The 20,215-nt window shown below is 57.9% G+C and overlaps 1 protein-coding gene across 1 annotated transcript; it reads right to left on the bottom strand.

Annotated features, from left to right (window-relative positions):
- Positions 1-5,969: 5,969 nt before the first annotated feature.
- On the bottom strand, positions 5,970-15,201 carry SAPCD2 (suppressor APC domain containing 2). Its single transcript, XM_039461386.2, has 6 exons — positions 14,524-15,201; positions 10,253-10,365; positions 9,532-9,678; positions 9,092-9,199; positions 8,878-8,994; positions 5,970-8,766 (listed from the first exon to the last, which is right to left on the bottom strand). The coding sequence occupies exons 1-6, from the start codon at positions 15,098-15,100 to the stop codon at positions 8,638-8,640; spliced, it is 1,191 nt and encodes a 396-aa protein (XP_039317320.2). The 5' UTR covers positions 15,101-15,201; the 3' UTR covers positions 5,970-8,637.
- Between the last annotated feature and the right edge of the window lie 5,014 nt (positions 15,202-20,215).

The following is a 20,215-nucleotide window of genomic DNA, read 5'->3' as shown; positions in this document are numbered from 1 at the left end:
TATTTCATTTTTATTTATCTTTTGAGATGTATTCTCACTCTATTGCCCAGGCTGGAGTGCAGTGGTGCGATCTCGGCTCACTGCAACCTCTGCCTTCCAGAATCAAGCAGTTCTGCCTCAGCCTCCCAAGTAACTGGGACTACAGGCACACGCCATCACACCTGCTTAATTTTTGTATTTTTAGTAGAGACGGTTTTGCCATATTAGGCTGGTCTTGAACTCCTGACCTCAGGTTATCCGCCCACCCACCTCAGCCTCCCAAAGTGCTGGGATTACAGGCATGAGCCACTGTGCCCAGCTCCATGGAAATTTTAGAACCAGCTTCTCCCGTCTCCTTTTATTTTACTTTATTTTATTTATTTATTTATTTATTTATTTTTTAGAGACAGACTCTTACTCTGTTGCCCAGACTGGAATTCAGTCGCACAATCTCACCTCACTACAACCTCTGCCTCCCAGGTTCAGGTGATTCTCCCTCTCAGCCTCTTGAGTAGCTGGGACTACAGGTGTGAGCCACCACACCCAGCTAATTTTTGTATTTTTAGTAGAGATGGAGTTTTGCCATGTTGGCCAGGCTGACCTCGAACTCCTGACCTCAAGTGATCCACCTGCCTCGCCCTCCTGAAGTGCTGGGATGACAGGCGTGAGCCACCACACCCAGCCCCCTGTCTCCTTTTATTAGAGATGGGGCCTCACTGTGTTGCCCAGGCTGGTCTTGAATTCCTAGCTTCAAGCAATCCTCCTGCCTCAGCCTCCTGAGTAGCTGGGATCTTTATGGTTTATTTGAATAAACACTGAAATTGATCCTCCTAGTCTTAAAATTTGAGAAAGTGACATTTGTCCTATTTGAGTTCCTTTCTCAGGAAACCAACTGTTAGGGCTCGCAGATAGAACGGAAGAGCTAAAACTCACCCATCACAGTGTCTGGACGATGAGAAGCCAGGCCCCCCACCCCCCAATCCCCGGTCAAGATTGCCTAACCAACCACCGGCTTCCTGTTGCCTGGCGCCTCCCTTAGCTGCCCTAACCCCGGCTTTCTCATACCTGGTTGCATTGCTTCTCCACTCTGTAAACCCCTAATTTTAGTCAGTCAGGGAGACACGTTTGAGACTGAGCATCTGTCTCCGTGGCTGCAGCCGGATGAAAGCTTTCTCCCTGTCACTTCTTGTTTCCGCGATGGGCTTTCTGTGCAGTGAGCAGCAGGACCTGGACTGAACCCCTGGTGTGCCGGTAACAGTCTCCCCCTCCCTGCACCCCTGGCCTCTTCCCTGTAAGTAGGTAGCAGGTCTTTGGTTTCCCTGTTTTAGCGACAGGGTCTTGCTATGTTGCCCAGCCTGGACTGCAGCGTGCGATCATAGCTCACCGGAGCCTCCAACTCTTGGCCTCGAGTGATCCTCCTGCCTCAGCCTCTCCAGTAGCTAGGACTACAGGTCCATGGCTGGCTCCTCTTTGGCTTTTCTTGGTTTTTGTCTTAGACAAGGTCTTGCTGTGTCGCCCAGGCTGGAGTACTGTGGCTCACTCTCAGCTCACCGCAACCTCCACTGCCCCAGCTCAAGCGATTCTTGTGTCTCAGCCTCCCGAATAGCTGGGACTACAGGCGGCCGCCACCACACCCAGCTCATTTTTGCGTTTTCAATAGAGATGGGGGTTCCCCATGTTGGCCAGGCTGGTCTTGAACTCCTGGCCTAAGTGATCTGCCCTCCTTGGCCTCCCAGAGTGCTGGGATTACAGGTGTGAGCCGCTGCGCCCGGCCTCCCCTTTGGTTTTGGTGTCGCGATGGCCAGACCTGGAATCCCAGCACTTTGGAGTAGCTGGGATTCCGGGCGTACACCACCGAGCTGGCTTCTGTGGTACTATTTCAATGTCTTTGATAGTTATAGCGCTAGGTGGGTTTTCTGTTTCTTCTTGAGCCAATTTTGTATTTTTCTCATTTCTTTTTTTTTTTTTTTTGGGGGGGGGGATTTATTATTTTTAGAGACAGGGTCTCACTCTGTTGCCCAGGCTGAAGAGTCATGGTGCAATCATGGCTCACTGCACCCTCCATCTCCTGAGCTCAAGTGATCCTCCCACCTTAGCCTCCCGAGTAGGTGGGACCACAGGTGCACATCACCACACACATCCAATTTTAAAATTTTTTTGTAGAGATGGAGTCTCCCGCCGGGCATGGTGGCTCACACCTGTAATCCTAGCACTTTGGGAGGCTGAAGTGGGTGGATCACCTGAGGTCAGGAGTTCAAGACCAGCCTGGCCATCATGGTGAAACCCCATCTTTAAATAAAAAAATAAAATACATAAATAAAGAGTTGGGGGTCTCCCTATGTTGCCCAGGCTGGTTCCACACACCTGGGCTCAAGCAGTCCTCCCAAAGTGCTGGGATTACAGGCATAAACATCCCATGTGGCTGATTTGGTTTTTTTCTAGGAAGTTACCCACCCCAACGGAATTGCCACAACCTCATTTAAAACATCGTCTTAGAGTTGGCGTAACTTCTGCAGCACGTGTGACCACTTCTCTCCGTTTTATTCCTGATACCACTTATCTGTGTCTTTCTCTTTTCTCTTGATTAATCTAGCCCGATGTTTTGTGTATGTTTTCTCAACCAAGTTTCTGTAAAGTTTGTTTCCTATTTTACTAAATTTACTTTTTTTATGAAAGAGGAAAACCTATTTTGTTTTGTTTTGTTTTGTTTTTTGTTTTGTTTTGAGACAAGGTCTTACCCTGTCATCCAGGCAAGAGTGCAGTGGCGTAATCTTGGCTCACAGTAGCCTCAACCTCCCTGGTTCAATCCATTCTCCTGCCTCGGCCTCCTGAGCAGCTGGGACTACAGGTGCCCGCCACCACACGTGACTAATTTTTGTATTTTTAGTAGAGACGGGGTATCGCCATGTTGGTTAGGCTGGTCTCGAACTCCTGACCTTGTGATCCACCCGCCTCAGCCTCCTAAAGTGCTGGGATTACAGGCGTGAACCACTGCGCCCAGCTGTTTTTTTCTTTCCTTTTTGAGATGGAGTTTTGCCCTTGTTCCCCAGGCTGGAGTGCAATGGCACGATCTCAGCTCACTGCAGCCTCCACCTCCTGGGTTGAAGTGATTCTTCTGCCTCAGCCTCCTGAGTTGCTGGGATTACAAGCACGCACCACGACACCGGCTAATTTTGTATTTTTAGTAGAGACGGGGTTTCGCCATGTTGCTCAGGCTGGTCTCCAACTCCTGACCTCAGCTGATCCGCCCGCCTCGGCCTCCCAAAGTGCTGGGATTACAGGCGTGCGCCACCATGCCCAGTTTTTTGTTTGTTTTGTTTTGAGAGGGAGTCTCACTCTGTCATCCAGGCTAGAGTGCAGTGGCATGATCTCGGCTCACTGCAACCTCCACCTCCCAGGTTCAAGCAATTCTCCTGCCTCAGCCTCCCGAGTAGCTGGGACTACAGGTGTGCACCACCATGCCTGGCTTAGAGGGGTTTCACTGTGTTAGCCAGGATGGTCTCGATCTCCTGACCTCATGATCCACCCAGCTCAGCCTCACAAAGTGCTGGGATTACGGGCGGCTCCCTCTCGCCTTCATCCCACAGCCCACTGCCCCTCATTCCCATTTCCCATCTCCTCTCTTTCTGCGGTATGTTCTGGATGATAGTTTCCTAAACTCTTTCTTTCTTTTTAAATAAAGATGGGGTTTCACCATGATGGCCAGGCTAGTCTTGAACTCCTGACCTCAGATGATCCACCCACCTCCGCTCCCAAAGTGCTAGGATTACAGGCGTGAGCCACTGTGCCCGGCCTCCTAAACTCTTTCAATTTTCTTTTCTTTTTTTTTTTTTTAAAGAGATGGGGTCTTGCTTTGTTACCCAGGCTGGCTGGAGTGCAGTGGCACAATCATAGCTCACTGCAGCCTCAACCTCCTGGACTCACATGATGCTACCCAGGGGCTGGAACCACAGATGCACCTGTGTGGGAAGAAAGCCGCCCAGGTCCCAAGGCAAGAGACTGAAGGCACAATCTGTCCCAGAATAATAAATGACTGATTATTTACTTTTAGCAATGATACCAAATATGTTTAGAAACAGTCATAATCAATTATATAATCAGTCTTATTAAATCATTATTCTTTATCATTAATCTTTGCTTTAGTATTATAGCATAAAGACATTCTAGTCTTACAGTATAGAAACAACCAGGAGAAATATAATTAGGAACTGAAGGGACATCATGAGAAGTGATCGGGAGACAAGAGTGAGAGCCTCGCGGTAACACCAGTGCCTGGGAAGGTGCCCGTCGCTTAGCAGTTACTTAGCAGGCCGTGAAGGGGAGTTCCCCTTTCACTGGGGAGTCAAGAGAACACTCTGCTCTACTTGGCTCTGAGGAAGGCCTGACACTAGCCAGGCCGGCCGCAGACATCCAGGGGCTCTCACACCATCCTCGTCCACGTTCAGGTTCCACTTTCCCATCTGGCTCCCCTTTTAAGTTCTTAGAAGTCGTGAGAAATAAGAGTAGGGGAATCCTAAAAGCCTTTAACCTGTCTGAGAAGTGTGTAGAAAAATGCTGACGTACGTGCCACTCTTCCGGGCAGCGGCTACCTGAGAGGGGCCCTGTACTGTAAGCACGTGATTGACGTGACCCTGTCAGTCATGTCAGACGAGTCACTCTCTGGCCTTGCCCCCTGCCTTGTATACAATGTCAGCTGTCCAGGCATTCGGGGCCACTGCTGGACTCCGCCCCTTGGTGGCAGCGGTCCCCCGGACCCAGCTGAATTATTCTCTTATCTCTGTGTCTTGTGTCCTTCTTTCCTGTGAGCTATCGTGTCCGCACACAAAAGAACACCCACTAGACCCTGTGGGGCTAGGCTCTGCACACAAATTCCTTTTTTTTTTTTTTTTTAAATGACAGGGTTGCCAGGCGTGGTGGCTCAAGCCTGTAATCCCAGCACTTTGAGAGGCCGAGGCGGGTGGATCACGAGGTCAAGAGATCGAGACCATCCTGGTCAACATAGTGAAACCCCGTCTCTACTAAAAATACAAAAAATTAGCTGGGCATGGTGGCGCGTGCCTGTAATCCCAGCTACTTGGGAGGCTGAGGCAGGAGAATTGCCTGAACCCAGGAGGCGGAGGTTGCGGTGAGCTGAGATTGTGCCATTGCACTCTAGCCTGGGTAACAAGAGCGAAACTCCATATAAAAAAAAAAAAAAAAGACAGGGTCTTTTGTGGTCACATTGCCCTAGCTGGCCACAAACTCCTGGGCTCAAGCCATCCTCCCACCTCAACCTCCCAAAGTGCTGGGATTACAGGCATGAGCCATTGCACCTGGTGTTTTTTTCTTTTTTTGAGACAGAGTCTCACTCTGTCACCCAGGCTGAACTGCAGTGGTGAGATCTTGGCTCACTGCAACCTCTGCCTCCCGGGTTCAAGCAATTCTCCTGCCTCAGCCTCCCCAGTAGTTGGGATTATAGGTGCCCAACACCACACCCAGCTAATTTTTTTATTTTAGTAGAGACGAGGTTTCACCATGTTGGCCAGGCTGGTCTCAATCTCCTGACCTTTTGATCCGCCCACCTCAGCCTCCCAAAGTGCTGGGATTATAGGCTTGAGCTGCCACACCCCGCAAGATTATGATTTTTTTTTTTTTTTTTTTTTTTTTTTTTTTTTTTTTTTTTTTTTTTTGAGGCAGAGTTTCGCTCTTGTTATCCAGGCTAGAGTGCAATGGCGCGATCTCGGCTCACCGCAACCTCCGCCTCCTGGGTTCAGGCAATTCTCCTGCCTCAGCCTCCTGAGTAGCTGGGATTACAGGCATGCACCACCATGCCCAGCTAATTTTTTGTATTTTTAGTAGAGACGGGGTTTCACCATGTTGACCAGGACGGTCTCAATCTCCTGACCTTTTGATCCACCCACCTCAGCCTCCCAAAGTGCTGGGATTATAGGCTTGAGCTGCCACACCCCGCAAGATTATGCTTTTTATGAAGAAACTATAAATACCATTCCTTGTTCATATTTCCAGAAACCTCTTTTATTTCTGTAGATATATATAAAACACTGTTACTTTATATTCTCTGATATTCCAGCATCTGTGTCTAGACTCTATCTGTTGCTTCTGCTGGGTCTCAGTGTACTGCTTCCTTGAAGTGTTTATGAATTTTTAAAACTGGGTATCTCATTTTCTTTTTTTTTTTTTGTACAGATGGGGTCTCTTACTATGTTGCCCAGGTGGATGGTCTCGAACTCCTGGCCTCAAGTGCCAGAATTCCGGGCGTGAGCCACGGTACCCGGCTGAGATGTCCCTTTTCCATGGAACTTGGCCAACACAAAATCCTGAGGCCAGGTGTGGTTGTGTTCCTCTGGGGCAGATTCTCAGCCAGGGCACTTCTGCCCCCAGGGACACATTTTGACATCCTGAGACATTTGTGGGTGACACAACTGTGTGCACATGCATGGATGAGCCTGCACGATACTGGCACCTCATGGATACAGGCCAGGGATGCTGCTCACATCCTGAACGGAGACTGACTCACCAGCGTTACCAGGGCGGGCTCCAGGCAGGGTCTGCGTGTGCCTCTGCCAGCCATCTGGACCCTGACAGCAGGGGTCACTTTACCTTCTCGGCTCCTGGCCTCTCGGAACACACACTAACCTGATTTCAAGCTGTAAACTTGAGGAACCTATTTTTCTTCACCTTGTATGGAACCCCAAGGCTGAGAGGCAGCTTTTCTGGAGGTGCCACCCTGTCTCACATTTCTGCTTTAGCTTTGGGATCCAGCTCTCTGTGGGCGGTCTCCTGATGAGGTCACCCTGGGACAGACATGGTTGGGCCTCCTGCTTCCAGTCCTTTAAGGATGCCAGGATCCCCCAGGGCATGGCAGGCATTCTCAAAGACAGATGTGGGGAGGCTCTGGCGGGCAGACCCCAGCCTGCTGCTGATGGGGGGAGGGGCTTCTCTCTGCTGTTGCTGGCAGCCCACCTGGTACTGGGGATGGGGGCACAGGCCTTTGAAACCCTCTCCCTTTCCTGCCCAGGAGGTCCAGGCTGGCACCCTCATGTGCCCTGGAAAGCCCACTCCCATTCTCAGGTGAGGAGGGCAGCTGCACCCTGGGTTTGGCCCATCTTGGGACACCCCTGGCAGGCTGGGTGCAGGGGGGATGTGGCTCCGTGGGGTTGCTGTGGGCAGGTGAATGTGGAGCTGGGTTCCAGAAGGGAGGTGCTGCACTGCCTGCCAGGACCCCTCCTGTGGGACAGTGCACTAAAGTACCCTGGACATGAGGGGTCCCTGTGCCCCCCACACAGACCCCACATGGAGGTGTCTGTGCCCCCCACACACTGATCCCACATGGAGGTGTCTGCGCCCCCCACACACTGACCCTGTACAGGGGTCCCTGCGCCCCCCACACACTGACCCTGCACCGGGGTCCCTGCACCCCCTATACACTGACCTTGCCCCGGGGTCCCTGCGCCCCCCACACACTGACCCTGCCCTGGGGTCCCTGCGCCCCCCATACACTGACCCTGCACCGCCGTCCCTGTGCCCCCCACACACTGACCCCACATGGAGGTGTCTGCGCCCCCCCATACACTAAGCCTGCACCAGGGTCCCTGCGCCCCCCCATACACTGACCCTGCACCAGGGTCCCTGCGCCCCACACACACTGACTCCACATTGGGGGCCCTGGGCTGAAGAACCTGCCCGTGTTGTTGCTGTGCTCCTGGCTCTGGTGGCACTGGGTCCCCCACCAGTGACTACCCCAGCACCCGCGGGCCTGGGCTGGGGCAGGGCGTGACACTCAAGGGGACCTGCCCCAGCCTTCTCCTGTACTCTGGGGCCTCTCCTTTTCCTTGGCTGAGGGAAGTGGCCTCTCCCTGCTGAAACCTGGGGTCAGGCTAGGCCTGGGAGGAAAGCGGGGTGAGCAGGACCCCAGACCTCAGGAATTCTAAGTGGGGGGACAGGCTCTGCCTGCAACGTGCCTGGGAGCTGTCTGGGGGCCCAGGCTGACCCCTCCTGGGGAGCCAGGCTCACAGGTGGTTCTGTGGGACTCCACGCTGGGCCGCGTCCTGGCCGGGGTCAGGAAGGCCACACCCGGCGTCTACACACGCAGCCCAAGCTCTCGCGCGCCCGGCTCCCCGATCCGCTCAGCCAGAGTCCCTCAGCCTTGGCCAGGATCTGAAGTCCGACCGCCGTCCCTGGGGCTCCCCTGCCAGGCGGGCACCCCCGCTTAGGGGCCGCCCCAGCCCCCAGTCCTGCGCCCGGGCTGATGGGGGGACCCGCCGGCCCCCTCTGCTGGCCGCCGTCGGAAGTGCAGCCCGGCGTGACGGCGCCCCTCCCCGGAGACGGGGTCGGGGCGGCAACGTGGCAAACGCCGGAGATCCGGTCACTCGCGGAGGGGTCCCGCGCTGTCCACTGGCGGCGGCAGGAGTCGCTGCGAGCCAGGCACACTCAAGAGAGCCCCGGCCCATGTCAGCACCGGGAGCCAAAACAAAGAGCTCATGCCAGGCTGGGGCAGGCCTGGGGAGCCCGGCTGGCAAGGCGGGCAGGAAGGCGCCCACTCAGGGACTGTGCCTGGGCCTGCCGGGATCTCCAGCCAGAGGGCGTGGGTGCGACAGGCCGCCTGCCCTGGAAGGGCTGAGTGCCAGGCCAGCCCCGGGGCCGCTCGCCCCACGTGGGTTAGATGAAGGTGGAGTCCAGAGTCCCCCCGTCCTGCTGGCTCAGGGCCCGGGCCTCAAACAGCTGCTTAATGAGCGCCGACTTCTCCTGCTCCAGCTGCGTGATTCGCTCGCTCTTCTCCGTCACCTCCTGGGCAGGTACGCGGTCAAGGCCTGGGGGCCTCACCCCCACACCCACGCCCCTCCCGGCTGCCTCACCTGGGTGAGGAGTCCCCGCCCACACCCCTCCCGGCTGCCTCACCTGGGTGAGGAGTCGGTTTTGCTCTTTCAGCATGAGGATGGTCTGCTGCTGCCAGCCAGGGGACGAGGTGGACGGCAGGACAGGGCAGGGGGGCCCAGAGGAGGACGTGGGCAGGGCCTGCAGGAAGGCAGGATTAGGCAGGCCAGGACGAGGTCGGGGGGCATTAACCTGGCCTGGGCCCCAGCGTGGGTGTGGGGGTTTGGGGCACACTCACCTGGCTGGCACAGGCTGCAGCCAGCAGCTCCCCCAGACACTGGGCCACCTCCTGTACCTTGGGCAGGAGCCGCCCCAGTGGGCGGGGGCTCTCTGCAGTCCCAAAGTCCTGGGGAGAAAGCAGAGGACAAGTGGTTAGAGAGGAGGGCCAGCCAGGGCCAGCACGGTGCCTTGATGGGGGTCCCCACAGGTGGCTCTCCTGGCCCCCAATGCTGCTGAGAGCCTAGATGGGTCCCAGGGGCGTTGTTGAGGTGGGAGCTGTGCCCAGGGCACCTTAGCCCCTAGGAGTGGTGCAGCACCAGGGGAGGAAAGGGGTGTCACAGCTCCCTGGGTGGAATTGATAGCCACTGTGTCCTGGAATGGGGCAGCCGCAATAGGGGTGCCTAGGGCTAGCTGGGGTCCCCATGTGTGGGGACCTGTGGCCAGGGAGATGGCACTCACGGCGCTGGCTCTGCTCTGGCCCAGGCGGCGCTGACGCTCCTGCACTCGCTGCAGCTGCTGCTGGTACCAGTCGCGGCCCCGCGCCATCATCTCCAGACCCTGCAGCAGCACCTCCTTCTCCTGCTCCAGCTCCTTCATCTGCTTCAGCTGCAACACGTGCCTTTACATGGTGTGCCCGGTCCCTGAGAGCACGCGCACGTCCCCGCAGGCACGCATAACCCCCCCCCCCAGAGCACGCACACGTCCCCGCAGGCACCAGCCGGCCTGCGCATGGGCCCCAGAGCTCCGAGCATAAACGCAGCACACACACAGGCACAGATGCACACTTCCGAGAACCCCTGCACCTGTGAGCCCCGTGCCTCCTGCCGAGGGGTCCTGGCCTTTCTCAGCCCCTCCACTCAGGCCTCCCTGGGCTGGGGGTGACTGGCCCCTGAGCTCAGCCTGCCCCCCCTAGGGTCCGCCTGTGCTGAGCACCCCGCTGGTGAGTTTGCAGTAGTGATCTGGTGAGCCACTCAGAGCTGCCCTTAATGACCTCTTGACCTCCCTCTGCCTGAACCTGGGCCATCCCTCCAGGGTATTCCAGCCCAAGTAGGAAGACAGATGTGCAGAGCTGACAGCGCTCCCACCTCAGGCTTCCCCAGGACCAAGGCCCCTGCTCCCACGCCAGCCTCCAGCCTCCAGGCAAGAGGGAGAGCCCCACGGAGTCCCAGCCCCTGCTCACCAGGCCGCAGTCCACGCCACTGGTGATGGTGTGCCTCCGACGTTCCCCTCGGGCACGGGGGCCCCGCCGGGCATCCCCTGAGTCCGCCTCCAGGGCCCTGCAGGCCGCTGCACCTGGGGTGGGGAGGCACGGGCCAGGCTCACCTCCAGACCTGCCTGGCTGGGCTCTGCTGAGGTGCAGCAGCCCCCACATCTCAGCTCACCCTCGAGGTCTTGGGCACCGGCCTGGCGTGGCCCCCGTGTCACCTCTGTGCCAGGCTGGAGTTCGGTCCCTCTCCCCTGGCCCAGCTCCTCACACCGGCTTGGGGAGGGCCGAGCCACCAAGCCTGCCCCTTTGCTCATATACACGCCCTGCCCCCACCTTGGGCCGTGAGCTCCCTGGGGCCAGGGGCCTCGTCCAGCTCTTTTCTGCATGCTCGGTGCCCAGAACATTGCTGGCACACCCAGGTCTCCAAGGCGGCTGGGTAAGGGAGGAGTGGGCAGAGGGTTCTGGTCCTGACTATTCCTCTCCCATCTGCCTGTGGCCCCGTAGGGCGGCAGATGTGGGCGTGAATGACGGAAACTTAACTTGTCAGGATGGTGAGTGCCACAGAAAGGTAGTCCTCACGGCCAGGTACGATGGCTCACGCCTGTAATCCCAGCGTTTTCAGGGTGAGGTGGGTGGATCAGTCAAGCTCAGGAGTCCGACACCAGACCGGACAACACGGCAAAACCCCATTTCTTCTTTCTTTCCTTCCTTTTCTATTCTTTCTTTCTTTCTTTTTTGAGATGAGTTTCACTCTTGTTACCCAGGCTGGAGTGCAATAACATGATCTCAGCTCACTGTAGCCTCTGCCTCCCATGCTCAAGCAATTCTCCTGCCCTCAGCCTCCGGAGTAGCTGGGATTAGAGGTGCCCGCCACCACACCTGGCTAATTTTTATTTTTGATTTTTTTTCGATGGAGTTCTGCTTGTTACCCAGGCTGGAGTGCAGCGGCGCAATCCCAGCTTGCTGTAACCTCCACCTCCCGGGTTAAAGCGATTCTCCTGTCTCAGCCTCCCGAGTAGCTGGGATGACATGCACACACCACCACGCCTGGCTAGTTTTGTATTTTTAGTAAAGACGGGGTTTCATCATATTGGTCGGGCTGGTCTCGAACTCCTGACCTCAGGTGATCCACCTGCCTCAACCTCCCAAAGTGCTGGGATTATAGGCACAAGCTACTGTGTCCGGCTAATTTTTGTATTTTTTTTTTTTTTTTTGAGGCGGAGTTTCGCTCTTGTTACCCAGGCTGGAGTGCAATGGCGCGATCTCGGCTCACCGCAACCTCCGCCTCCTGGGTTCAGGCAATTCTCCTGCCTCAGCCTCCTGAGGAGCTGGGATTACAGGCACGTGCCACCATGCCCAGCTAATTTTTTGTATATTTTTAGTAGAGATGGGGTTTCACCATGTTGACCAGGACGGTCTCGATCTCTTGACCTCGTGATCCACCCACCTCGGCCTCCCAAAGTGCTGGGATTAAAGGCTTGAGCCACCGCGCCCGGCCTGTATTTTTAGTAGAGACAGTTTCACCATGCTGGCCAGGATGGTCTCTATCTCCTGACCTTGTGATCCACCCGCCTCAGCCTCCCAAAGTGCTGGGATTACAGGCGTGAGCCACTGCACCCGGCCCTTTTTTTTTTCTTCCCCGAGACCAGGTTTCACTCTTGTCTCCCAGGCTGGAATGCAATGACATGATCTTGGCTCACTGCAAGCTTCGCCTCCCAGGCTCAAGCAATTCTGCCTTGGCCTCCCGAGTAGCTGGGATTACAGGTGCCCACCACCATGCCCAGCTAATTTTTTTATTTTTTAGTAGAGATGGGGTTTCACCATGTTGGCTAGGCTGGTCCTGAACTCCTGACCTGAGGTAATCCACCCACCTCGGCCTCCCAAAGTGCTGGGATTACAGGCAACTGGCCAGCAAAATCCCATTTCTATTAGAAATACAAAAATTATGGCTGGGCGCGGTAGCTCACACCTGTAATCCCAGCACTTTGGGAGGCCAAGGTGGGTGGATCACGAGGTCAAGAGATGGAGACCATCCTGGTCAACATGGTGAAACCCTGTCTCTACTAAAAATACAAAAAATTAGCCAGGTGTGGTGGCACATGCCTGTAATCCCAGCTACTCCGGAGGCTGAGGCAGGACTATCACTTGAACCCAGGAGGCTGAGGTTGCAGGGAGCCAAGTTTCACGTCACTGCACTCCAGCCTGGGTGACAGAGTCAGACTCTGTCTCAAAAAACAAAAAAGCCCCAGGCGTGTGTGATAGGCCAGGCCGTGCACACCAGTGACAAGGTAGATGTTTCCTGGTGTTCTTGGACACCTGCTCTGAAGCTGGCCTGAGGGCTTCCCCTGGGGGCAGCAAGAGCATCGTGCTGGTGCCATCCAGCCCAGCTTCCTGGTGAGGGAGTACATGCCCCTTCCCCAGTCTACAGGAGATGTGGGTACCAGTGTGGAGGAGGGCACCCTCCTTTAGCCTCCAGCCGTGGCCCCAGCACCAGACACATCCCTGGAGGCCGTGCCCCGGGCACCTGGTAAGGTAAGAACTGGGCCCAGGTAGGCACGGCAGAGAGCCTCGCTCCACAAAGGACCAAGTTCGAGCTCCAGCCTTCGGTGCTGAGCGGTGGCAGCTCTGGGGCAAGACAGTGGGAGTCACACAGCCTCCAGAGGTGGGCGTGGAGAGCACAATGACAGAGGGAGGCTGAGGAGGAAGCCCTAGGACGCCTGGCCTGGTCTGTGCAATCAAGTCCACAGCGCAGCTCCTGGGTCCCCAGATGACAGCATGGTGGGTGTCCAGCTGGATGGCCTCTAGGTGGGGGCGGCCCTGCCCCTCCAGGGCCCTGAGCCACAGGCCACGCCTCCAGGGCCTGGGCCAGCCTGGAGCAAACACACAGTCCCAGGTGGGAACAAGGAAAGAGATCCTGAACTTCTGGGCTGTGGGCTTGGAAGGCTGTGTGGCATTCTGGGAGTTGGAGTGACCTCAAAGCTCCAGATTTGGCACCCCAAAAGTCAGCTGTGTCCATCAAACATGCCACGCCACTTGTCTGGCCCTCTGTTTGCCTGTTAGAGGGCGACAGCTAGAGCCCTAGCCATGTGACTTTCAGAGATGTGTGTTATGTGACCCAGGGCCACGTGGGACATCACAGTAGGGCTGGACTACAGGCTCAGGCTTCCAGACCCCAGGCCCTGCCACGTGTGCGATCCATGGTGGGTTTCAAACCGCGTGGCCATATGATGACACTGACCCTGCTTTGGAGCCAGCTACACTCCGAAGCCGCCTCACCACAGAACGTGGGGTCTGCCAGCCTGGTACGGCTGCTGGATCAGTTCACCAGGGAGGCCAGGGCCACCATGGCTGCAAACACCAGCTGCAGGGCTGGAGAATATGGCTGAGTCGGGGGTGCAGTCCAGGGAGGGTGGCGGAGCAGTGTGGACCGACAGCCGCTGCAGGTGGGCAGGCTCACCTGGCAGAACAGGTGCACAGGCTGAATGCGCTGTGGGGCCTGGGGCTCCTCTGGGAACCTGGCCCCCACCCCCAGCCATAATGCAGGTCCTGTTCCCAAGGCAGGCACGGGGTGGGGAGAGACAGGGGCCCATTCAGCGATCTCCCGTCACTGCCAACTGGACCGGAAGGCAGGAGAGGAGTCTGCCAGCCGTCCCCAGGGACTACAGCCTGTTTCCCTCCATGGCGTCTGCCATGGGACAGCCCTACTGGGGTGCAGGAGACCCACCCACGTCCCTGCCCATCCTGGCAGCAGGGCCAGGTCCTCTGGAGCCGCCTGCAGCAGCCGCTGCCTGCCTGGACCTCAGCGGGGTCAGTGGGCCCAGCCCCCCAGGCTGAGCGGTCAGACTGAGAAGGGGGACCCTCTCTGAGAGGGAGGCACCTCTGCCAGAGAGACAAGGAGACTGAGGGCCCAGGTGTCCCCAGGTGCAGAAAAGGTGCTGGAGGTGGGGAGCCCAAGCTCAGGCCTGGCACAGGATGGGCTCCCTGAGTCACCCGCCGCCCCCCCCACCCCACCTCCAGCCCGCTCCTGTTGGCCTTACGCGGTGGCAGGAAAGCGGCTGGCTTGCCCCCCGAACCCCTGGGCTCACGTCAACAGGCATGAAGCCCCTTTCCGTTCAGGCCCACGAAGACCCGCTCCCCAGCCCCGTCCCTCGTGGAAGACGCACGGGCAGCGGCTGTGGGACTCCGGTTTCTGCCCGGGCCCGGGAAGAGCTACGAGGGGGTCCCGGGGGCCGCTCGGAACTCACCTGCGTCCGCGCTCGGGCTCCGTTCCAGCGCCGCGCTCCGGGGCCGCTCGGGCTCCGCGGGGCAGCCCGCCGCCTCGGCCGGGGCGCACTGCTGCTCGGGGCTGCGGGCCGCGCCGCCGGGGCCGGCGGGAGGGGCGCGCGCGCTCGGGGGCAGGGGTTTCCTCTCCAGGACGCTCCGCGGCTCGTCCGCCGGCGCGAACACCAGGCGCTGCGGCGGCGGCGGCGGCCGGTCCCCGGGCCGGGCCGGGGCGCGTGCAGGGTCCCGGGGGCCACCGTCGGCGCTCAGCAGCGAGGAGCGCAGGCCGGCCACAAAGCGCTCGAAGGTCAGGTAGCCGCTGGCCGGGGCCACCCGGCGCAGGCCCTCGAGCACCCCGCGGGGCAGCTCGCGCGCGTCGGCGCCCTGCCAGCGGGACTCGATCTCGCGCAGGTGCACGCAGCCGCGCCGCCGGTCGTCCAGGATGTCGAACAGCGTGCGCAGGCTCTGCAGGAAGGCGCGCGGGAGCCCCTCGGTGCCGGGCGCGGGCGCGGGCGCGGAGGGACGCGCGCGGCCCCGCTCGGCCGTGGCGGCCCCGGCCATGGGCTCGGTCCCCGCGCCCACCCACGTGCGTCCCCGCGCGGCCCCACGGCGGGGCTCGGTCCGCGCGACAACGGCCACCGCTTTTGAACCGGGCCCTCCGCGCCGCGGCGGCCCTCATTAGCATGCGCGGCGGCCATTGGCCGAGGCCGTCCTGTCTGCGCCCCGATTGGCTGAGAGGCGGTTTGATTTTTTTTTTTTTTTTTTTTTTTTTTTTTTTTTTCTACCGAGGGGCCCCGGAGGCGCGCGGAGGCCCCGGGCAGGCGGAACCGGATCCCCGGGCTCCCGCTCCGTCCCGGCCTCGCGGCCGCCCGTTCTGCCCCGCCTCAGCCCCTCCAGCCCTCCCGCCGCGGCTCGCCTTTTCTTCGATCCAGCTGTGGCTGGCTGCCCCGGCCACCTCTCCAAGGGGCGGGGCCTTTGACCCTACAAAAAGACCTGTCCCCGGGAGCCTCCTGGGGTAACGACGGGGGCGCCCCCCACAAAGGTCCCACTTTCCCCCTCTGGCTCCCTGGCCACAAGCACTGGCGACCCTGCGTCCCGCTTCTTTTCCATTAGGAGAGCCCCAGGAGACTCGTAGGCTCCAGCCAGCTGGGCGCTTCCTGCTCACAGAGGCCTCTCTGTCCCCACCGCTGCTAGCTCCTCCTCCGGCCCCTCGGGACAGTCTGGCCTGGCCTGCCCGCTGCAGGACAAAGCCACTTTCTCCTATGTCCCCAGATCCCCATCCGGTGACCAGCTCCCCCGCCTCTTGCTCTCCTCTGCTCCTTCCCCTGGCTGGATACCTCCTCCAGCTGCTCTCCCGGCTCCCACAGCCCTGTCCCTCTGCCTCTGCTGGGTTTCCAGCTGGGATCTGGTCACTCTGTCTCCATCTGGTCAGTCCACATGGGAGGTGAGAGCAGGCCTTACCCAGCGTTCTAGCTCTGGGAGCCCATCTCGGGGCTGGCTGGTGGCACCCTCTAGGTGGCAGGGAGGCGTTCAGGATGCAAACACCCTCTCCGGACAGGCCCCCAACCTGGGACTTGCCTTGGCCCTCTGCGGGTCTCCCTCCCTCCCTCCCTCCTGGGCAGGCCTCAGCTGGCGTGCCTACCTGAGCCACAGCTGCCTGTGTCCCAAGCCTTAGGAGCAGCTTCCCAGGCTGGGGAGCGTCCTGGGTCCACTTCTCTTCTGGGTCACTCAAAGTGGGGCTCTTTCATGGTAAGGAATGTTGGAAGGACATAAGAAGCTCTCAGCCTGGGGTAACTGATCAGAGCTCGGTCCTGGAAGCCACCAGCTTCCCCTTGAATGGCAGGTCTGCTCAAAAATCCAGCACAAGGCCAGGGCAGGAGGATCACTTGAGCCCAGGAGTTCAAGACCAGCCTGGGCAACACAGGGTAACCCTGTTTCTGCAAAAAAATTCAAAAAATTAACCAGGTGTGGTAGTGCTTCCCTGTGGTTCCAGCTGCTTGGGAGGCCGTGGTGGGAGGATCCCTTGAACCCAGGAGGTCGAGGCTGCAGTGAGCTGTGCTTGAGCCCCTGCTCTCCATCCTGGGTGACAGAGTGAGGCCTTGTATCTACAACAAAATGAAACAAACCAGCACAAGACGCAACCCCTTTGTTCTGCAGCTGTGTCCCCGAGGCTTCCAGCATAGCCCTCACCACTGGTGCCAGGCCTGGTGGCTTTTCACCTCCACGCCCCTGCGCCTGGTGGCTTTTCTCTCTGAAAGGCCCTCACCCTCTGCTCCGGCTGACTGCACCACATCTTCACAGCTCTGCTCCGGCCCCGATCCTCTTCCCCCTGAAGCCTGGTTAGATGCCCCAAACTTTAGAGCACCGGGCGGCTTTCTCCTGGGCCAGGGGGCTGTCTCCCCTGGCTATTTGGAAGCAGGGGAGGGCTCCCTCTAGGCCTGGCATTGGCCTGGCCCTCAGTGGGTGCTCTGTGGAAGGCACTGGGGAGCCTTATTCAGTGAAGTCACATGGGAAACACCATCCTTGAGTGGGCACCAAGACAGGCTGAGGCCTAAGGGAGGGGGAAGGCCTGGGAACAGCTCAGTAGGATGGCGGTGGAGGCCAGCAGTGAGGAAGGCGCTGCAGCTCAGTGTCCTGGCCAGGCCAGCCGCGGCCCCAGATGGAACTGAACCCACCATACAGAACCGATCTTCAGCCACGACAAACTACTGGAGTAGAACACGCCATTCATTCATTCATTGTTTTGTGCGGACAAAGCAAGGGCTTTCACACCATCCAGAGCCTTGGAGGAGGTGGCCCCAGCTGGTCCTTGGTCTGTGGGTTTCCCTGTGTCCCCGGCTGAGTGTTGGAAGGACATATAAAAAAGACTGGAGGCCGGGCGCAGTGGCACACGCCTGTAACCCCAGCACTTTGGGAGGCCGAGGCAGGCAGATCACCTGAGGTCAGGAGTTCGAGACCAGCCTGATCAACATAGAAAAACCCTCTCTCTACTAAAACTATCAAATTAACCAGGCGTGGTGGCGCATGCTTGCAATCCCAGCTACTGTGGAGGCCGAGGCAGGAGAATTGCTTGAACCCAGGAAGTGTGGTTGTGGTGAGCCGAGATCACGCCGTTGCACTCCAGCCTGGGTGACAAGAGTGAAACTTGGTCGCAAAAAACAAAGACTGGAGGCTATGGCTGGCGTTCGGGGGTGAGGCTGAGATGTGGCCCTGCCTCCTTCCTGTCCTGAGCTCCGACCACTTCCTCCTGGCACTCTGCTTCCCAGCCTGGCCTGATACTGTCCCAATCCTTCAGCTTGTTGTGTTGCTGTCACTCCTGGGGTCCCATGCAGTCCCTGTACTTTTGGAGGCCCCATCCCAGCTGTCATTGTGTTCTCACTGTGCCAGTCTGGACCACTCTGGGCAGAGGTGGCAGGAAGACTGGCCCCTGAACCCCTGATATACCCCCAGCACTGAGCACAAAGTGAAGAACTGGCAACAGCTGCCCTGTACCTGGGCCTCCCAGGGCTCCCCGTCTGCACTCCTGGCCTCTGAGCCCCTTGGGAAGACAACTGCCTGGCCACAAGGTGGCCCAGGAGGCTACCGCCCACCTCAACCTTGCCGGCACTCCCACCCGTCTGCACGATCCATCTGCCTGGGTAGGGTCGCTCCTCCCCTTCTGGCAATGCAATGCCTCTGGCTGCACAAACCTTGGTTTTCCAAACTGTCTATTATAGCCCAACCCACACCTTGAGGTGGGATTTGAATCACCTGACCCAGAGGGCCCAGGGTTCATGTCCTGACACCTGCCTCCGAGAGACCTGTGCCTCCTCTGCTGTCCAGCCCTGCAGGGGTGATAAGCGTCCCTTGCACTCTGGCCTGGGCGTGGAGCCCGCCCTGCTCACCTGATTCCAGGTGTGCCGTGCCTACCTTCCAAGTCCAATGTCACCTGCTGATCTTCACCCACCACAGACCACCGGAGTAGGACAAACCGTTCCTTCCTTTCTTCATTCATTCGTTCATTCATTCATTCAGCAGGTACTGCCTGAACATTTGCTGTTGCCCAGGCACTCGTTTGTTCGGTCAACAAACTTTCACTGAGTGCCTACTGTGTGCCGCATTGATCTGAAGTAATGGGGACAGAGCAGTGGCTTAAACAATGTGCTGCCTCGGCTGGACGTGATGGCTCACACCTGTAATTCCAGCGCTTTGGGAGGCCGAGGCAGGTGAATCACAGGGTCAGGAGTTTGAGACCAGCCTGGCCAACATAGTGAAACCCCATCTCTACTGAAAATACAAAAAATTAGCTGGGCCTGGTGGCAGGCACCTGTAATCTCCGCTACTTGGGTTGCAGTGAGCTGAGATCCGGCCAATACACTCCAGCCTGGTGACAGAGTGAGACTTCATCTCAAAAACAAACAAACAAACAAACAACACCCACCCTGCCTTCATGGGTCCACTTCTCATGGGGGCATTAGGCAGCAGAGAATGCAGAAAGACAGCCTGCCACGGAGGACAGAAGGGTGCTTGCTCATCGGGCACGACCTGGGCAGCTGAGGCCTGCCAGGCGTTTCTCTGGGGACAAGGGGTCCAGGAGGGAGGAACAGGAAGCGGAGAGACCCTGAGGCAGCCTGAAGCCCATGCTGGGAAAAGCAACTCCATGCAGGTCCAGGAGAATGCATTTGAGTCTTGCCCGGTGAAGCCCCCTTCCTAACCCAGTGAGGGCACGTGTGTGGAGGTAGGGGCAGAACCCGCCTGCCAGGAGACACACTGCCTGAGGGGTCAGTGGGGCCACATGAGGGAGACATGAGTTTTCATTTGGGTCCCAGATCACCGACAGGGGTATGTGAGCCACAGCGGCTCCATCTTGAATGGGAGCTGGGTAAATCAAGGCTGGGAACTGTGGGCAGGATTCCCAGATGGTGAAGACATCCGAAGTCACAGGTGAGGCTGGAGGACGGCAGAAGATGCAGGTCGTACAAACCTTGCTGATAAAACAGGTTGCGGTAAAGAAGCCGACCAAATCCCACCAAAGCCAGCATGGTGTCGGCACTGACCTCTGGTCGTCCTCACTGCCACACCCCACCAGCGCCATGACAGTTTACAGATGCCATGGCCATGCCAGGAAGTTACCCTCTGCGGTCTGCAAAGCAGAGGCATGACTAATCCACCCCTTGTTTAGCACATCAGCAAAAAAACATAAAAATGGGCAACGAGCAGCCTATACAGAAGCCATTTTATTATTTCACCTTCATAATAACTTGTCCTCACTTCTCTCTATGGGCTCGCCCTGAATTTTTTCTTGGGTGAGATCTAAGAACCCCCTCTTGGGGTCTGGATTGGGACCCCTTTCCTTTAACAGCACTATTTGTATATACATATATTTCGAGACAGAGTCTTGCTCTTGTTGCCCAGGCTGGAGTGCAACGGCACGATCTCCACTCACCGCAACCTCTGCCTCCCGGGTTTAAGTAGCTCTGCCTCAGCCTCTAGAGTAGCTGGGATTACAGGTACATGCCACCATGCCCGGTTAATTCTGTATTTTTAATAGAGACGGGGTTTCTCCACGCTGGTCTTCAACTTCCAACCTCAGGTGATCACCCACCTCAGCCTCCCCATGTGCTGGAATTACAGCCGTGCACCACCACACCTGGCTAATTTTTCTGTATTTTTAGTAGAGACAGGGTTTCTCCATGT

Source organism: Saimiri boliviensis, chromosome 2, assembly GCF_048565385.1.
Source record: "Saimiri boliviensis isolate mSaiBol1 chromosome 2, mSaiBol1.pri, whole genome shotgun sequence".
Classification (NCBI taxonomy): domain Eukaryota; kingdom Metazoa; phylum Chordata; class Mammalia; order Primates; family Cebidae; genus Saimiri; species Saimiri boliviensis.
The sequence above is the reverse complement of the archived record's forward strand: the minus strand, read 5'-3'. Positions and strand labels throughout refer to the sequence as shown.